Here is a 20,663-nt window from a genome sequence, read left to right as displayed (position 1 = left end):
CAAGCCCCTGGAAGTAGTGGTAATGTTTAAATACCTGGGGAGTGAATTAATGGAGAATGCTCGACTGGATGCTGAGATTAGTAAAAGGATTCAAGCTGGAAGTTGTTTCTATCATAGTGTAAGAAATATGTTATGAGACAAAGATGTGCCAATGGAAGCAAAGGATACTATGTACAAGATGTATTAAGTACCCATAACAATTTACGGAGCAGAAACTTGGACAATGACAAAGAAGGATGAGAGTCGAATACAGGCAGCCGAAATGAAATTCTTGAGGAGTATGATACAGAAGAGTAGAAGAGACAAAATAAGGAATGAGAAAATCCGGGAAGAAATTGGAGTGGAAAAAATGAATGATAGAATAGAGAAGAGCCGACTAAGATGGTTTGGGCACATAAAGCGAATGAGCGACGATAGAATGCCAAAAAAGGTGATGGAAATGCAAATCCAAGGAAGGAGAGGCCGTGGACGACCACGATTGAGATGGAAGGATACCATCCAAAGCAGCATTATAGAAAGAAACCTGGACTGGGACACAGTGTTGGAGGAGGAGTGGTGGAATGACCGAAGAAAGTGGAGAGGAACCATATTTGCCCCTACCCGGCTACAGCTGGATAAAGGGAAATGATGATGATGATGATCGAGCGGTACCAGGCTGCGATTGGGAGGTGGCAGCTGAAGCAGAGGAAGGAGGCCAAGAATGGACTGGCAAAAGGAAAAGAGGTAAAATGAGGTGAAGCAGTGCTGGTAGCAGCAGTGTTAGCTGTGTTTCTGGTCACTGGGGGGGGGGGTGGAATTCAACCCAGGCCCAAATACCAGTGGGAAATTCAGCACGGAAGATATGGCAGCAGTGAAGGAAGTAATTCAAGAAAATTGTCAATGGGATAAGGTGCAAGAAATAAAGGACATGATGGAAGAACAGAGAAAGGGGATAGGGAACATGAAGAAATGGTTAGAAACAAAGACTGAGGAATCAAACAAGAGAGCGTGCAACAATGAGAAAGAGATAGAGTTATTAAGAGGGAAGGTGAAACATCTGGAAGAGGAGGAGGTGATGATGAAAAAGGAAGCAGAGGGGTACAGGCAGGAGAGAATGAAGAAAGCCATATTTATATATGGTGTGGAAGAAGGTGAGAAAGAAGGAAAGATTGATTTAATCTATAAGGTGGTAGAGGTCATGCGGGATAGGATGAAGATAAATTTCAGTGAAGTGGACATAGACCATGTGGAGAGAGTGGGCAAAGCAAAAGGACGGAGATCAATTAGGGTATAGTTTTTCTCTACCCTATTGGCAGAAATTGTGCTAAGAAACGGTAGTAACTTGCAGGGTCAGAAAGTATTGGTGAGGAGAGACATGGGGAAAGAAGGTGTCAAAAACATGAAGATTCTGAATAGGCATCTTTGGAGAGCGAGGCAACAAGGGCTAAAAGCCTGCATAAGAGGTTAGAGACTAGTGGTGATGAATGGGAGATTTGTTAGGGAGCACTCAGTGGCGAAACTAAAAGAGATGGGCGAACACGTCAGTTTCGAGGGGGGAGTGATGGCAGTGTAAGATGGAAGGCAGGAAGCAGAAACGACTAGGGGTGAAGTGGAGGAAGGAGTGGAGATCAACCCATGTGGAAGTGGGCAATGCAATGTGGATACAGAAGAACAGAGCAGTGAAAGGGCGAGTGAGGGTGAGCAGCAAGAACCGGTGGGTGCAGTGTGTACTGGTTTAGAGAGCAAGAAAGAACATGAGAAGAGTGATCGACAAAAGGTAAAGATGTCATGAACCGAGGAAGAAGTAGGAGCCTAAAAGACTAGTGGGGTAAAGTGTGCAAGGGGAGGGAGGATACGGAGGGCTTGGAACGGCAAAGAATGTTAAGAAAAGGAGGTATCGAAATGGGGAATGAGGGGGTGAGAGCTACAAGGAGTAAGAATAAGGGAGGCAATTTAGATGGGAGGGAGGATAAGTTATAACTATACTGGAAAATAGGATGTGTGAATATAGAGGGGATAAGAAACAAAATAGAAAATAAAAAGGTTAGAGAAGTAGTAGAAAGTTTCGATGTTGTGGCACTCTTGAAGATGTGGTTGGAAGCAGGGAAAGAGATTTCATGGAAGGGGTTTGTGATTAAATATAAATATAGAAGAAAGGAGAGGAATAAGGAATGCGCCCCAGGAGGAATGGTAGTACTAATTAAAGAAGAGATTAGCGAACTAGTAGAAGATATCGAGACAGATATGCAGGAATGGATGAGATTTAATATGGGATGGGTAGAGAGAAGGATGAAAGAATAATCCTAGCGTTCGTGTATTGCCAATCCTTGTAGTTCCGTATACACAAATAAGCATCTTTTTGAAGAGCTGTTGTTGGAGATTAGTATGAAAAGGGAGAAATTTGCAGAAGAAGAGGACATGCTGCTATTTGGAGATTGGAACGCAAGAATAGGGGAACAGAGTCCAGTATATAGTAGGGAAGACAGGAGTGGCATGTTGAGAAGTAGAAGAAGTGAGGATAAAACTATAAACAGTTATGGGGAGAAGCTCTTAGAGTTGTGCGCAGTGGGGAATTTATATATTCTGAATGGATGGAAAGAGGTTGACAGTACGGGTAAATTGACCTATGTCTCAGAGCAGGGGGGTAGTGTGATATAGTTTTAAGCTCAGAGGGAGTGTTATAGGATGGAAGTAGGAGGCTAGATTGAATCACACCATTTCCCAGTGTGAGTTCTGTTAAAAAGGGGGGAGGAGAAGAATATAAGGAAAGAAGTTAAGATGAAGGACGAACTAGGGAGAGGGTATATTAAGTACAAATGGACAGAGAAAGTGGAAAGGGATTGGGACAGGGTAGCAAAAGAAGGAGTACACTTACTGAAATATGGATGGGAAAGGGCGTTGGAGGAGAATAAGATCAATAAAGCCTTGGAATTGCTGCTACATGCAATAAAGATAACTCAGATAGATAATGGTGGGAGAAAAAAGAAAGAGGGAAAAGAATGGTTTAACATAGTGTGAATGTATACGAAAGAGGGTGCTGGGAGCGTTAGGGGAGTATAGAAAAAAAGGTGGGAGCTTAGAAAGAGAGGTTTTTTGTAAGTTAAGGAAAAATTACAAAACCAAAATTTGTGAGGTAAAAATGGCGTGGTTAGAGGAACAGACTGAAGCCATAAATAAAGAATGTAAGTTGAACAACACTGAGAAAGTTTGGGGAAGGATAAATAGAATAATTAAGGGTGGAAGGAATCTACAGAAAACAAGTGCTGAGGATGTATAGTGGGTTAGCTACTTTAGGGAATTACTCTGAGGGAAGGGGGAGGTATGGTTTAGTGAGGCCAGGGATGAAGTAATTTGGAGGAATAGAAGAGTGGCAATTTACAAACTGGACAAGGAAATCAAAAGAAGAAACTTTGGGAGTGATAAGAAGAATTAGGGGCAGGGTGGCAGGGGGTTGCAATGGTATCAATAATAAGTTTTGGAAGGAAATTAGCAAAAATTGAACAATGAGAGAGGGCATAGTTAAACTATTCAATAAGATTTTTGATGAGGGGAAGTACCCTATGGAGTGGGAGACAGGAATTCTATGTCCAATATAAAAGGGAAAGGGTAGTCAAAACAGTATGAATAATTATAGGGGAATATCTCTGCTAGATTCATTAAGTAAAATTTATACAGGGGTGTTAGCGAACAGGTTAAGTGAATGGGCAGAAAGAAACGAAGTAGTGTCAGATTACCAAGGGGGGGGTTTAAAAAAAGACAAGAACAGTGGACAATATAATGATAGTGAAGACTATTTTGGAGAAGTATATGAGCTTGCCAAGAGGTAAGGTGTATGTAGCGACAATTGACTTTGAAAAGGCGTTCGATAGGGTGAACAGAGGGGCTCTATTAGAGAAATTGGGTAGATGGGAGTGTCGGAAAAGATGTTAAGGGCAGTGGAGGCGATATATAAAGTGGTTAGGTGCTGTGTAAAATTGGGTGACTATAGGTTGAGCAGACTGGTGATTAATGGGTTGGAGATACCGGGATTGATTTTTGCGGATGATGTGATATTGATGACGCTAACGTCAAGAGGAATGCAGAGGGGCTTAAGTGCAGTGTCGGATTTCGCAAAGAAATGGGCCTTGAAAATTAACGGGAATAAATCAAAAGTGCTAGTAGCCCAGGTACACAAAGGAAGAAAGGAAGATGGGAAATGGGTCGTGCAGGGAGAAAGGCTGGAACAAGTAAGTAAGATGGAATATTTAGGAGTTATTGTTAACAGAAAAGGGACTTGGGACTATCAAATAAGTCGAACGAGAAGCAAAGGTTTTGCCGCCCCAGCATCAGTCAAAAACTTGTTGGCTAAATTTCTGGGTATCAGTTATAAAACCTTGAGGTTAGTTTTAAGATCGGTGGTTTTTGGTAGGGTAATGTATGGGGCTTAAGTATGGGGGTTGGATGAGAAAAGAGTGGAATTAAGATGGATCATTTGTAATTTTGGTAAGTCGGTGATGCGGCTCCCACAGTGCACAGCTAATGCAGGGGTAGAATTACTATGTAGGGATGATGCAGAAGTTGAGTGTGTGAAAAGAATAGTTAAATACTGGATGATTTTGAAAAGAGGAGAGGGCGGGAAATTGTTGCAAGCCGCGTACAAACAACAAATGAAGAGCATGTATAAGGGATGCTGGCTAGAAAAAAAGGATATTTGGAGGTTTGGGGTACATGTGGGATGCGGTTTGGTCGAAGACAGAAGCAGGAGGGTGGAAGGTACTTTCCAGGGGGATTAAAGATATGCAAAAGCAGAGATTATTAAAAGAAATTAGGCTAAGTTCCCTTAATGTTCTGAATAAAGTGTTAGAAGTAGCGGAGATAAATATTAAGTATGTTGATAGGCTAAATAGAGGTGGGATGGAATGGTGGTTGATGGGATTCCACAAGAACAAAGGATGGCTAAAGGGTAGATATAAGATGGTATGTGTATTATGTGGGATAGTAAACGACGATTTTCATTTAATTAGTAATTGTAAAGAAAGTTAAGGAATTGTCTATTGAGTGCCAAACATCGTGCATTATTAGAAAAAGGTGATGAGAGGAATATTATAAGGTGGATTATCAGGCAATGGGAAGATGGGAGGCAGTTGAACAGGTACTTATGTGCCATTAAAAAGAAGTGTGAGAGAAAGATGAGAGAGGAGGAGGTATAGGAAGAATAAGTGGATGTGTAAAGGCTGAAAAGATGGAAGTGTGCTTATGTCATTGAAAAAAGGAAGGTGAGTGTAATGTGTTAAGTTAGGGAGCTTGTTTGATTTTGTTACTGTAGGAGGCCCTATGGATCGTGATACGACAGGTGATTGTGAAACTGTTGGCTAACAGTATATTGGAATTCAGCCATAGTGGGACAGTGAACAAGTATTGCGAACACAGTAGATAGGCAGGCAAGGTCATGTGCTAATAGTTGATGAAACCTGATGTTGGTGGATTTTGTAACAATGACCTGATATAAATGACACGTGTAGAATATAAGGATAGAGTAGGACCAGACTGGATTTATTTAGGAATGAAGAAAAGAAATAGGTATAGGAGAACAGTTGGGAGGATATCCAGGCCATAACAGGACAAACAAGAATGAACAAAGACTGACTAAAGTCTGTGATATGTTCAATCTTAAGTTAATGTCCACCCGGTTCAAGAAGAAAGCGAAAGGATTATAAACGTGATCACCGAATCCCAGCTTGGGAGAATTTCAAATTGATCAAATGGCACCCTCCAGACCCTGGGAAATAATGAATGTCAAGATTCAAAATGGAACTAACCTGGACTCAGACCATTACCTGTCTAGGGTGAAGGTAAGGTTCATACCCAAAACCACCATGAGAACACCGTTTAAAATAAACATTTTTAGACTGGGCGAGTTGGCCGTGCGCGTAGAGGCGCGCGGCTGTGAGCTTGCATCCAGGAGATAGGAGGTTCAAATCACACCGTTGGCAGCCCTGAAGATGGTTTTCCGTGGTTTCCCCATTTTTACACCAGGCAAATGCTGGGGCTGTACCTTAATTAAGGCCACAGCCGCTTCCAACTCCTAGGTCTATCCTATCCCATCGTCGCCATAAGACCTATCTGTGTCGGTGCGACGTAAAGCCACTAGCAAAAAAGAAATGTTAGGACAGACGAGTTCAAAGTCAATCCAATCAATGAGGATAATAAAAAGAACCTGAATAAAGTTTTGAAGAATTTTGGTCCCTACTTGAAAGACAGCTGATGCAAGTACCTGACTATCAAGTTCTAAGGAGTGTCTTCAACACGTAGATAGGGAAAGAAAAGAAATATGTACATGAAAATAGTTGGAGGATAACCAGGAAATATACCCGAAAGAGATTGAATCCTCGGACTCATATGAACCATAATAAATGACTAAGGATGTCCAAGAGACAGTAAAAATCATCCCTGGTGGAACGAGCGTGACAAAGCACTGCAGGAAAGTTCCAGAGCATGGAACAGATGGTGCTCTAACCACAGAAATTATGAGGAAATCAAGGAACAGAGAAAACACACTGCCAAAATCCTCAAGAATTCGAAGTGATGGTACAAAAAGAAACAACTTGACCAAAGTGAGAACTCTAAAAGAAATAATACCATGGAATATTTCATTCTTTTTACTACTTCCTTTATATTGCACAGGCATAGATAGGTCTTATGGTGAAGATAGGATAGGAAAGGGCTAGGAGTGGGAAGGAAGAAGCCGTGCCCTTAATATTAAGGTACAGCCCCAGCATTTGACTGGTATGAAAATGGGAAACCACAGAAAACCAAAACCATCTTCAGGGCTGCCGATAGTGGGATTCGAATCCACTATCACCCGAGTGCAAGCTCACAGCTGTACGCCCCTAACCGCACAGCCAACTTGCTCGGTATTTTATAGAGTTTTCAAGAATAAAATTGAGGGATTCACTCCTAGGAACCTGGGTTTTAAGAAAGAGGAAGGAATGCTCATCACGACCAACAAGAAAAATTGTGAACACTAAGCTCATTATTTTTCAGAAACTTTTGAACTGTGAAACCCCCGAGGAAGGACTTCTTTTTGGAATGCCCACAGAAAAGCTGCACAATTCAAATCCTCCTGACGAAGAAATCGGGGACATAAGTAAAGAGCTATTAAACAAGGCTCCTGAGAAAGACTATCAGGGCAGAACTGTTTAAGTACAGAGGCAAAAATATGTTTAAACAGTTGGAAGGACTTTTTGCTCCCAAAGGAGTGGAAGAATGCTCTGATTCACCCCTTGTATAAAAAGGGTAATAAAACAAGATGTTAACAATTACACAGACATCTTGCTTCTTCCCATCGTATACAAGATATTGTTGAAAGCACTTCAAAGTAGGGTGAAGACCCACCTGAATTAACAAGTGAGGGAATACCAGGCAGAGTTTCAAAAGGGATGTTCATGTCCAGAACAAATTTTCTTCCTCAAATCACTGATCAAGACTACAACAATGAAGCAAAAAAAAGGATGATTATGACCTTGGTAGATTTCAAGAAGGCCTACGATTCAGTGGACCGTGGGACCCTTGTAAAAAGTGTCAGGGAGTTTGGAGTCTATAAATCCCTAGCTTTGATCCAACAGACCCTCACAGACATGTATTCATAAGTTAAGTTCTCGGGTGAGCTGTCGAAAACATTTAAAATTAAGACAGAACTAAGACAGGGGGACGGCCACTACTGATTGACTGTGTTCTGGAGAAAGCTATCTGAGAATGGAAAAGAGATTTGACAACAAATGAAACCCAAAGTGGAGTAAAAGTAGGCTGGAAAAACACTGGTATCACATTTGATTGCATGGCCTTTGCAGATGATGTATTGATCCTTACAGACAACCTCCAAACAGCAGTGAAACAGAAGTACTACAAGATGTAGCTGTTAAGAATGGCCTAGGATCTAATTTGAAAAGACCATGTACATGAACTCTGCTAAAACGGACCCTATCCGCAAGATTGAAATGGAGTATGAAGTATCCAGAGGACTGAGAAATTCAAGTATGTGGGTGAGATCCCTGCTCTGAATGGCAATGAAAAATAATCACTAGGAGAAAGAGTACGGTGGATGATATTGGTCTTTACACTACACCATGATACCTAAAAATCAAGATCGATCTCCTTCCAGGCTAAACAAAAGGACTCCGTACAGTAGTCAGACCACAATGAGTCTATGCTGCAGAGAAACTAGCCAAAATAGAAGATTCCACGACTGAGAAAAAGGGAAGGATGTTTCTCAGGAAAATGTTAGGATCAAAGAAAGTGTCACAGGGTTCTACATTCCACCTGAGGTCCAATAGGGGTATGAGAGAACATATAAGATTACCACCACAACCAGAAAGAGGAGGCTGACCTTTTACGGACACCTGGAGAGAATGAACCCGGATAGATGGGCGTGTAGAGTAATCCCTCTTCAGGAGAAATGGAAAACTCATCCCTATTGGTTTACAGAAGAGCACAAATATCTAAAGGAAGGGGACATAAACCCCAAAGAAATTCAAGACAGAACCATCTTCAGGAAGAAACTTATGGATTTGAGGGAGAACCTTGCTGGAAGAGAGACAGAAGAGAATCCTGAGATGAAGAACCTTTGGCTACAATGTAAAGAAAAAGGTGTAAGCCTTCAAAATAAAATGGCAGGTAGCTTGTGTAGCCATAGCTCACAGCTGGCTGTATCAATAAAAATAAGAATATTATATGCATGATTTAAAATGGTGTGTTCTTGTAGAAAGAAACTTGTCATTCCATCTACTATAGTAATTTTTTTACAGGTATGTTAGAGTGTGCTTTGAGAGACTGAAAACCTTACAAGTTATATTAAAATTAATACTGAAAAAGAATGGCTTATTTCTTAACAAGCAGGTTTGAAAGAGACAATAAGGTAAAAATATCAAGTTTCTTCGATACTTTTTCACATTAAGCATCAATAAAGTAACAAAATGAAAAGTTAGCTACTGTACCTGCCGGTAACACATTGTGGGATGCTCCCTGGCATAACAAAAGAGGATATTAACCATTGCATCCTGTATCATCTCCTTTCTGAAGAAATCAACACCAGGAAATGTTCGAACAACATCCTGTTTTATAACTGCTCTCAACTCTTTGTCGCAGAAGTACTGATGCCATATACTCTGTAATCACAATAAAAAATCATTACAGCAGGAGGGATTACAGTAACACACTCCAAAAAGCATTTAGCAAACTACTATTTTCACATGTTCAGAGACCGCCAAACAATAATTCAAAGCAAACTCAAGTGAGTCGACGGGAAGAACAAGCCGTATTCCTCAAACCAAGAGACAAGTAAGGATCTACATGGCAGGAGACAACAGCATCTTCATCCCATTCTCTGTCCTGTAAGACTCTGATGTTAGTAGAACTCTGTACTTGTGCTAGTGAGACAAGTGATTTGCTTGACATGCTCAGTGATCGTGATCAGGAAGTGCAAAGAACAATTATCCATAATGTTAAGTACCCACATTGAGCAACAAGTGTTTACGGTTGAAACGTATTACTAAAAAAAGAAATTGTACGATAAGTGTGTGTGGAAGAACTAAAAATGATTTCCAAAATGTTCTATAACATTAAACCCTACGTCCATGCTTTGTTTGAAAAAAGACACGCGACTGGATTAGTCTTTTTAAAAAAAGCTTTTTAAAAAGAGGGTTTTAACTAATAAAAGATATGCAAGCCATGCAGGCCAGCAGACTTCAGGTTAGTCCTCTTGAACCAATTAACCATTTAGCACAGGAGTATGGAATCTCACCCATCTCAGTGCTGCAAGGGCTTAAAATTTTGACATTCTTCCCTGTAAGGTTTCTGTAGTGAACAAGGTGAATGTTGCAAATCCTGCCACTTGTCGTAACTTCTGCCAGTGGGTGCTACAATCCATGCACGACAGATATTTAGATCCTTCGCTTTTGATCATGTCTAACGAAGTTTGGTTTCACCTCTATGGGTACATTAATTCTCAGCACACTCAATACTGGAGCAGTGAAAATCCTCACACAATACCTGAGATATATCATGACAAAAGTGAGTGTTTGGTGTGCAGTTAGTGGAGGAATAATAATTGAACCCATATTTTTTAAGAAATACTGACCTCCGAATGATACCTGCACCTGCAACTGTTCTTTAACATGTTGATTTTCAATATCTGATGTCGCTTATGCTTTTTATAGCAGCAGCTAGTTTTTCCCATATATGGGTTGTAAATGCTAATGTGATTACTTGGATGGTGATGCCCACGTACTTAAAGTGATTCCTTGGAGTCAACACTTGTCCTTTGTATGTTATAGCTTCTCTTCTGTGTAGTCTACCTCCTTTTCTAAAAGCTAAAAATTCTGTCTTTCTTTCATTTATCACCAAGTTATACTCTTCTGTCCATTCTGTAACGAGGTCCATCACTTTCTGTAGATCTTCTATGTTCTATGTTTTCTGAGGCGAGAATTGTTTCATCCACCTGGATCAATTCTTTAATCCCAATTTCAACCTTAATGAAATATCTGAAAAACCAAACCTTTTATTTAATCCATTAATTCCTATTTTCAATAAAAGGAAATTAAGTACTCTAAACCCCCTTCTTTCCCTCCAGCAAGCACCCACCGTTCCACATCCCTCGGATCCACCTAGGCATTTTTATTTTTTTATTTTTTATTTTTATTTTATTTTTTATTGTTTACTTTTTACTTTTTCCCTCCATGTTTGAATGAACATCTCGACTCTTTCCCATCAACATCATTGTGTTCACACTTGTTTCCTCAACTGCTGATATTTTAGTGTTTCACCTGGTCTTCTGTGAAGTACAGTCTTCCAATTGGAGGAAAGCTGAGAGCTTGCACAGGACATGTTATTGTGATGAGTTTTTAAAATCTTTACTTGTGTTGAATTTCAGGCTTGCTTCATATATGTTAGTTTTTTTTAAAATTCATATCTTGCCTTTACTTTGATTTTGACTGATGATGGTCTCTGGTAAGACCGAAACTAGTTTTAACAAATATATGTAACATTTTTAATGTGGAAACCTTTCACTTTTGTTTTACACTATATTGCTCTTCGATACGGATTAATATGAAATTTATTACCTATACGAGAGTCATATCATCTGCATAAATGTAGATGCTTGTGTTCGGTGTGCCTTCCTTGACTTTAGTGACTACTTTGCTCGTGTAGATGTTAAACAATGCTGGACTGAGTGGGTTGCCCTGTAGCACACCAACTGTTTGCCTTAACCAATTTGATTTTGATAGTCCATCCCACACTTGTATTTGATTTTCTGCCAGTATATTTGTAATCAGTCTTGTCAGCTCTGACTGCCCTACTAGGTCCTAAATAATATTTATTCAATAAAGACCAGAAGTAGAGTTCCAAACATTAGGAAATCAGCATTACTCATTACTTAATTAGGTTAACAAAATAGATTAGCTCAACTAAATACAGTATAGTAGAGCCTTGATTATCCAATTCTCAATTAACTGAGGTTCCACGTTATCCGAACCTGATAAAAATAAATAACGATTGTGTATCCATCAGTGTCAAAGAATTCAATAGTTTCATATCTCGAGTCTAACTTCCCCCACTTTAAGGAATCCTGTGAAACAGGACTATGAATAGATCCACCTTGTTAATACAATCACATACACAAATATACACTGACTGAGCAAATGTCATGGGATAGCGGAGCACTGATGCGCAGGTGTGTTGTCTGCGCACCACACGCCCCCTGTGCCAGCGGCAGTTGTATAGGAGACCTTGTGAGCAGTGGCTGTGCATGTGACAGGTGTAACATGGAACGTCGTCGTGAGCTGACACCGTTCGAACGGGGTATGGTGGTTGGTGCCGACAGATGGGAAGTGCGATTTCAGAAGTGGTGCGGGAATTCGGCTTCACACGATAGCCGTGTCCAGGGTGTATCGTGAATGGTTGAATGCGGGTGTCACCATCCACAACAGACGAACGACCATCCAGCCACCCTTGATTACCGTGATCGGCGAAATCTGAGACGAATTGTCAATAGTAACAGATGGGCAACCATGCAACAAATCACGGCTCACTTCAACATAGGCCATGCTAGACACGTCTCCCAGTGGACAATCCGTAGGAACATGGGTTCTATGGGGTATGGAAGCCGGCGCCGCACACGGGTGCCACTGCTAACCCAACATCATCGGGCACAACTACGCGCATTTATCGCCGGTCACCAGGGTGGACACTGGAACAATGGCGTAACGTGATATGGTCGGACAAATCACGATTTCAACTGCACCATGCCAATGGGAGGCACCGTGCATGGCGCAGATCACATGAAGCAATGGAACCCGCCTGTCTCGAAGGTGTGGTCCAGGGCGCTGGTGGCTCTGTTATTGTCTGGGGTGCATTTTCCTAGTATGAAATGGGCCCCCTAGTTGTTCTGGAAGAGACTTTGAATGGTACGCGGTATGTTGAGCTGCTCGTAGACCATCTCCACCCATTTTTGGCCTTCCAGCACCAAGACGGTTCTGCAGTGTTTCAAGATGATAACGCGCCGCCACATCGCTCCCACGTTGCCCAGGAATGGTTTCAGGAACATGCAGCAGAAGTCCAACGGCTACCATGGCAACCCAGGAGCCCCTATGTGAACCCTATCGAGCATATCTGGGATGTCCCGGAACGCAGGCTCCTTGCCATGGATCCTGCACCCACTAACAGACCAGCATTGGCGACCGTTCTGCAAACGATTTGGTGTCAGCTGCATCCAGAGGCCTACCAGGGACTTGTTGACTCACTTCCATGGCGTCTCACTGCAGTTTGCAGGGACAGAGGAGGCCCCACACGCTATTAGGTGACTATCCCATGACATTTGCTAAGTCAGTGTACATATAAAACTTATTACACATTAAACATGTTTTGACAACAGCAATCTTCAAAAAAGTTTCAAAATCCACAAGACTTGATCCTAAAACACTCAGTATCCGTATGTTCACAAGACGAGTAGAAGCCGTGCAGCCTAACATATGTACTATTTAAGATGATCTATCTGAAGGCTGGTTACCATTAAATGAACAACTTCACCATACAAAAATGAGAGAAAGAATGGCTCTGCAGTGTTGCACGAAGAATATAGGAACATTTTAGTCTTTGCAGACTAGACAAAATGTAATTTTAACACTGGATTTTAATGTTAATGGTTCAAACATTAGCTCAAAGTTACACGCACAGTTTTTATAATACCACGGACGGTGTGTTAACATTTTAACAGATTATTGTCTGGCTCCATGGCTAAATGGTTAGCGACCTGGCCTTTGGTTACAGGCGTCCCGGATTAGATTCCCAGCAGGGTCGGGAATTTAAACCATCATTGGTTAATTTCACTGACACGGGGACTGGGTGTATGTTTCATCTTCATCCTTATTTCATCCTCATCACGACGCGCAGGTCGCCTATGGCCGTCAAATCAAAAGACCTGCACTTGGCGAGCCGAACATGTCCTCGGATACTCCTGGCACTAAAAGCCATACGCCAGTTCATTTCAACAGATTATTTTGTAGAGTACTGGTACGCAGGGTTTTAAGGATGTTCATAAAAACTTGTCTCTTGGAAGAATAGGAAACTTTTTAGATCATAACAAAGGGGAGCTGTTGCAATATTGTACAAGTTTTTAGTGAGAGTTCTAATTTTAGAGTAAATAGACTAGTTTAGGATCAAGTCTTATGGATTTTGGAACTTTTTGAAGATTGCTTAGGAAGAGGATTGGTTGGTTCTCGAAACATGTTCAACGTAATATGTAATAAATAAGTTATGTATTTTTGTGTTATGTAATTGTATTGGCAAGGTGGAGCTATTCAAAGCTGAATGTATAACGCAATAACTCCATTTTATCGCGCTTCGAGTCATTCATCGCTAACTGCTATCCAATTGCTGTTTTGCAGCTTGATTTCTCAGTACTGTAATCACTACATCAGCTGTCGGTCAAATGAGTGGAGAAAAGAAAATGCGAGCGTTTGTGTTAACCTGATTTGTTCATTCTATTTAGTCTGATGCATAAAGTGTTTGTCTAATATCTAATCAGAATGCCGTTTTTCAGTAACCATTGGTTTTATCAGATTTTTTCATTATCAGAGGTAGTCTTAGTCCACATTACCTTGGATAATCAAGACTCTCCTATACTTCAAAAAATTAGCAGATACAATCAGAACAAGCTCAAAATACCCTTGCATTAAAATTGATAGTGGCTACATGACTAGAATGGGAGAAGCTTCTTAGTATTTTCTGAGACTGCAAACCCAATTACCCAATATGAGCAATCACAGAAAGGAGATACAGACCTCAGCATTTTGAGAAAGCGGGTTATCTTCAGGTTCATTCCGGTCCCATGGGTCGATGGTAAGTTCTCTGAGCAACTCCGAATAATGCTGACGGCACTTGCGTAGTTCTGGTAACCACTCAGAAGTGTCAGGTGGGAACACTCCTAGAAGAGCACGCCAACAGACACTTCTAAAGCGAGATGCACGTAAGTAACCTAGCACTGCTCGGCGTCGAAGTTCTCCTAGGTCAGGATCTTCACGGAAATATAACTGGGCCCATTCTTCTCTGTAAAGCCACAACCACACAAATTATATTAATAAACCTGAAAGTTTACACACTTGACATTACATAGTTTTAATAATCAATAATAACCCTTTCACAAACATTTGAATAAGGGAGATGCTGATATGATTTTCTCCTAAAATGTTCAGAATTATTCTCCCCCCCTTGCAGAAAATTAAAAAAACAAGATATTGTGAATAAGAGGACTATTTCAAAACATGTTTAAGGTTTATACCACCAACAAAATATTACCAGCTTGTCTTTTTAGCTACTGCACCCTTTGGTTATATATCATCAGTCGATCTTTCTTGCAAGGATGGGCACTGAAGATAGATTATAAATTGGTCCTATAAGGGTTAAGGGAGAGTGATGGAAGGTGGTCGTTGTCTATATATTTAAAACACTAGGCTGATTTTTGTGAACACGAGTTTGAGAGCATGACTGAACCGACTGACAAAGCTTTTTTTTTTTTGCTATTGGCTTTACGTCGCGCCGACACAGATAGGTCTTATGGCGACGATGGGTTCAGGGCTGTCGACAGTGGGGTTCGAACCCACTATCTCCCGAATACTGGATACTGGCCGCACTTAAGCGCCTGCAGCTATCGAGCTTGGTGACTGAAAAAGCAGAGTGCAGAGTGTCTTTGCATAACAATTTATTGCCACATATTTTTAAATTATTAAAAAAGATGTAGCATTCTGATTTGCTAATGTGCTCACAGTACTTCAAGGCTACTTGGACCTAGGGAGCACTGAGCCATACGATGTGAGAGGGCAGGTGGAAGGGGGCAAGCACGCATGCACATTTGGTCAACTGTTCCTGGGGAGAATTATCTAATTGACAGTACCTGTTTGCTACACAGCTAAGGAGTTTGAGCCTCCATGGACGTTAACATACTCTTTGCTATCTGCTTAATATGGACTCCATGAAAGTAATAGTATACTGTATGCGCACTTTTTAGTGATAGATTTTTTATTGGGTTGAGGAGTAAGGAGGGAGCACTGCCGGTTCCGGTAATACTGCCAACTGAATGGAAATGAAATCTGAATTGAATCGATAATATGATCGATCGATATGCATTTTCTAAACCTTTAATATCTTACACCAACAACTGTGTCACACACACAATATATAATACTATATAATATTTCTCGATGCGAAACTTGTTCCTAGCATGAATTCTATAGTTTGGCTTTGCTGTGTAAACAACAACAGTACGAGTACGTAAAGTGTACGCCAGATGCCGCACAGCGATCATAAGCGATTCTTAGTTTGTGGTTCAAAGGTTGCCAATACGAATCTGGAAGATAACCGAAGTCGACCGATTCAGCACTAGGGTGTAAATCTATCGTTTTGATGATGTTGTAGACGGACAACAGTAAGCAGCATCACGCAACATTGCCGTATCAACAAGAAACCAGCTAACGCAAGTAAGATCTCTACTTACATTCAATTTCTTAAGCAACGGATATACATTTGAAGGAATATACGTAATTATGTACATTACGAACAGACTCACTTGAAGTGTTACAAAACATCAGTGTACGTTTCAAAGTGCGTCGCAAAAACAGTGAATATTACAAGTGTGTAAAGCCTCTGTTGACAGGATCAGTACTATATGAAACCAAGGCTTAAGATTTAACCGTCGTAAAAACATAATACGGAAACCCGGACTGTTTACGAATGCAGCGTAACTTCAGGTTGCAGTGAAATACCAATTACATTACAGATATAGGTTAAAGACAGGAATACGGTTATGTCCATGTACGTAGTGTGTGTTATTTTCGTTAACGGTATTCGTGCATAATTCAGTTCAGTGAAACATGGAAAATACGAATATTAACACACTTACTGCTCAGTTTACAGTTTCAAATCCAAACATTTTACAGACTGAAAGACGCATTCGAACAGCAACCAGATCGTCAGAAACTAGACTTATTCCAAGACTTCGAACAGCGATGGAAGATGGATATGATGACATTGAAATGGAAATATTAGCGCAAAGTTTACACGAACTACTACTAGATTTGAGCAAAATTCAGAAACGGATACAGGCGTTGCAGGAAGACTATGCGAACGAACGGGATGCAGAAGAGTGTGAAAACCGTAAAATAGAAGGCCGAAAACTAATTGCAATAGCAAACAAGAAGATCACAGAAATTAGGTTTCCCCAGCAGCAATCATACGCAAAGAATGAAACAACTATGCTTCAGTCTGCAATCGTGAGACCAGCTTACCTAAGCTTGAAATTAAACCTTTCATGGGCACCTTTTCAGACTGGCCAAGATTTTATCAGCAATCTGAATCAGCAATTCATAATAATTCAGCAATTACGCCAGTTACAAGTTAAAAATCTCATGTTTAGGTCCGTATTGAAATGTACAATGAAGTCAAACAAATATTAAAGTTTGATTCCACCTGTTCAATACATAAGAAGAGATAATGAATTAAATAAAATTAAAGGAACATGTTTCGCCCTTTAATTAAGGGCATCTTCAGCCTTAAATCTCAAACTGAAAGTTGATTAATCAGGTATCTGATTGTAATTAAATTACATATGAAAGTGAAGGAAATGTTGGAAAAGAGCGAAATGGTCTTAATATCAGGCCTTAATAAAGTCTAAAATACAAACATTCGTAAATTTATACATTATCTTGAATGCAGTTAAGAAATTCTTGAAATGAGGCCTTAATAAAGTTTAAAATACAAATAGTCGTAAGTTTATACACTAGAGGAAACTTTTGGATCTCAAACAGATCGAATGTCACAATAATAAAAAAATATAGTTGATTCCAAAAGGAGTATTAATACATACTAAAGCTGGTAAAGAGACGTAGAGGAAATTTTATCGGGTGTTAAACAGTTCAAACTTACGATAACGAAGAAGAATGTAGTTAATAACTTAGAATGGAGTTTAAACACAATATTAAAAAATTGGTAAAGAGACGTTTCTGCTGTTCACATCAAGTGGGGTTTATAATAAATCTGAAGCTGTAGTCTTCTAGAAGCATTAGAGAAGAAGAGTGCATAAAGGTAAGTTGCTGTGATGAATGTTAGCAGGAAGGATCGGCTATAGTTTCTTGTGTAGAGTCGTAAGGGAAGTTTGGATTGAAGTCTGTAACAATAGGAGATTTACGTGTTAAAGAATGAATTTGAATGAAAGGAGAGTTTAAAGAGAAATCAAAGTATGAAAAACCACATACCTCTTTATTAACGTTGAAATTGGTTGACGTAAAGAAGATTCGGTGAGAAAACGTTGTGTGGAATTTCTTTTATTTTTAACTGTAATAGTATTAAATAGTTGCTATGGTAGCGTTGAAATGTCTGATATTTAAGTGACTAGTGTTACAGATGTGAGATTAAAGGAGAAGAGGGTCAAAGCGGTGTGTCCAGTTTATATGTTATTGGCCGTGGCACGTAATGGGAAATAAGTTCAATTCTAAGAACAAAATAAACGATATCATCAGTATCAAGTGGAATTCAAATAAAAGTTATAACCAGTCTATAGTTAACCTTTTGTGAGGAGAATAATTAGACTTAGTCTTGAATTATAATGAGGGAGTGAGGGAAAGTGTGACAGTAAACATCCAAATATTATACAGTTCAATGAGGACTCTTAATTTTGTTAAAAGGTGTTCTGTAAAGGGTTGATATGCTTTAAAAAAAAAAATGTAGCATTAATAATTTGGTAAAGCCAAGTGTTTTTTTTTTTAAAGAGATTTTGGTTAGAAGTCTGCAATAAGGAGAAGAATTCAGTATTAAAAGTATGAGATTATAGAGTTAATCAGTAGTAGTTACTTGTGCTTCTGGTATTATAACGGTGTGAGGATATAGGAGGTGGGTGTGGTGGAGGTGGGGGGTTAGGTGGGATGTTAAGTTTATGTGTTGTTGGTAGTTGTTGAGTTGTGGGTACGGGCAGGGCAGGAGTTATGTTTTTTGAAATTAATGGGGACTTGGAAGTTAATAATTTAATATTATTTAGAATGTTTTGTTGATTTAAATTTAGTGATAGTAGTAATTTTGGTAAAATTTTGTATAATGGGCTTTTTACTTCAACTATGTCATTGAGGTTTAGATTTTTGTTATAGTATTGGTCTAAAAATATATAGATGTTTTCTAATTCATTCATTAATTTTCCTCTACCTACTTTTTTAATAATTGTGAGGTCTTGATCTATAGTGGTGAAATGATGCCCTGTTTCTTTCATATGGGAATTCATAGCTGAGAATTTGTTGTGTTTGATGGCATTAAAATATTCTAAGTACCTAGTTTGAAAGCTTCGGCCTGTTTGACCAATGTAAGAGGCGCCACACTGCGTGCATGCTAGTCTGTATATGCCTGTATAAGTAAAAGTTTTTGTTTGAATTGATTGTGTTGTGATTGAAGAATAATTTTTGGTTGGTGTTGGAATTTCTAAAGGTTGTGCAAGTGTTTTGGTTTTTATGGGGTTTGAGATTTGGTAAATGTTTGGATTGTTGTATGTGAAAGTAATAAACTTATTCTTTTTGGGTTTGTCAGGGATGAGTTTTGTTATTTTGAGTTTGATTTTGTTGATTAAATTGTTAATTGTTTCTAGTTTATACCCATTGTTTTTTGCCAAGTTTTTTATATAATTGAGTTCTGTTTTTAGGTATTAGAGGGATTTTAAAGGCTCTGTAAGTTAAGCTGTGAAAGGTAGCTAGTTTATGGGATTTTGGGTGTAATGAAGTATTTTTTATTGTTGTTGAGGTGTGAGTAGGTTTTCTATAAATTTGGAAGTCAAAGTTATCATTATTATGTGTTACTGTAATGTCTAAGAAATTTAAGGATCTGTTGATTTCGTCTTCTTTAGTAAATTTTATGTTTTTGTTTAAGTTGTTTAAAAAATTTAAAACATCAGTACTGTTATAGAGTTTTTTATCAATAATTACGAATGTATCATCTACATATCGAAGCCATAAGTTAAGGCCTTTTATATTAGTAGAAATTTTATTATGTTCTAAAGAATCGAAATAGATGTCGGCTAAGAGGCCGGATAAGGGATCTCCCATGGCTAAGCCATCTTGATGGTAGATCTTACCATTAAAATAGTTGTTCTTTAGAACAAAATTTAGGAGACTTAAGAATTCTTCTAATTCGAGTTTGCTAAGTTTACTGTGTTTAGTGAGGTTGTTTTTGATAATATTAACAGTTTTGTTGACTGGTACATTAGAATACATGTTAGTAATGTCGAATGAGCACATAGTGTGGTTGGGTAGTAAGGTGAATTCTTTTAAAATATTACAGAAATCAACAGAATTTTTTATTGAGGATTTATTATTGAAAATGTAATGTTTTTTGATAAAGTTGTGGATATATTTTGAGGTTTTATATGTTGGACTATTTCTGCAATTGATGATTGGACATATAGGTATATCTTTCTTGTGTAATTTAGGTAAAGCTCTTGCTGTGGGATTATTAGGGTTCATAAGGATTAGTTTTTGCTGTTCTTGTTCATTTAGTAAAAATGAAGAGTTCTTTAATAATGTTTTTAAATTTCGTTGGATTCTTGTTGTGGGATCTTTATTAACTATTGTGTAAGTTTCATTTGTGAAAAAATCTTCAGTTTTTTAATATAGTCTTTTTTATTTAATAAAACAGTAGTTTCGCCCTTTGTCAGCTTTAGTTATTATTACATTGTTATCTTTTATTTTGTTTTTTATGTCTTTAATTAATTTAGTGTGATTAAGATTAGTTTTTTTTATATTGTATTACACTGGACAAGAGGAAACACGTCGGAATGGAAGGTGTTCGTCTCGAACAGAATACTTGAAATTCATCGAAGGTCACACCCAACACAGTGGCGTCATTGCCCCGGCAAGGAAAACCCTGCAGATCATATAACAAGAGGGCTAACAGCAAATCAACTGTGTGAAAGTAACTCATGGTGGCATGGTCCAGACTGGCTTGTAAAACCAGAAGAGTATTGGCCAAAATCAGCTGAAATATCAAAAACAGAACTTGATAAAACAGGAACAGAATGAAAGAAAACAGTTTCCCATGCAACTGCAGCTAAACAGATAGAAGCGATTTTCGATATTACAAGATATAGTAGATTAACCAAAGTTCTCAGGATCACAGCATGGATT

General features: G+C 39.1%; 1 protein-coding gene across 1 annotated transcript in view; it reads right to left on the bottom strand.

Annotated features, from left to right (window-relative positions):
* The window catches only part of TBC1D5 (TBC1 domain family member 5), a 111,459-nt gene that overhangs the window by 65,574 nt on the left and 25,222 nt on the right, over positions 1 to 20,663 (bottom strand). The window contains exons 3-4 of the mRNA XM_067138802.2: positions 14,295 to 14,559; positions 8,952 to 9,122 (exon numbers count right to left, since the gene is read on the bottom strand). Coding sequence (XP_066994903.2) covers positions 8,952 to 9,122; positions 14,295 to 14,559 — 436 coding nt within the window. The remainder of the gene's footprint in view (positions 1 to 8,951; positions 9,123 to 14,294; positions 14,560 to 20,663) is intronic.

This window comes from Anabrus simplex, chromosome 1 (assembly GCF_040414725.1).
Source record: "Anabrus simplex isolate iqAnaSimp1 chromosome 1, ASM4041472v1, whole genome shotgun sequence".
Taxonomy (NCBI): Eukaryota; Metazoa; Arthropoda; class Insecta; order Orthoptera; family Tettigoniidae; genus Anabrus; species Anabrus simplex.
Note: the sequence above shows the minus strand (reverse complement) of the source record. Positions and strands in the feature narration are given on the sequence as shown.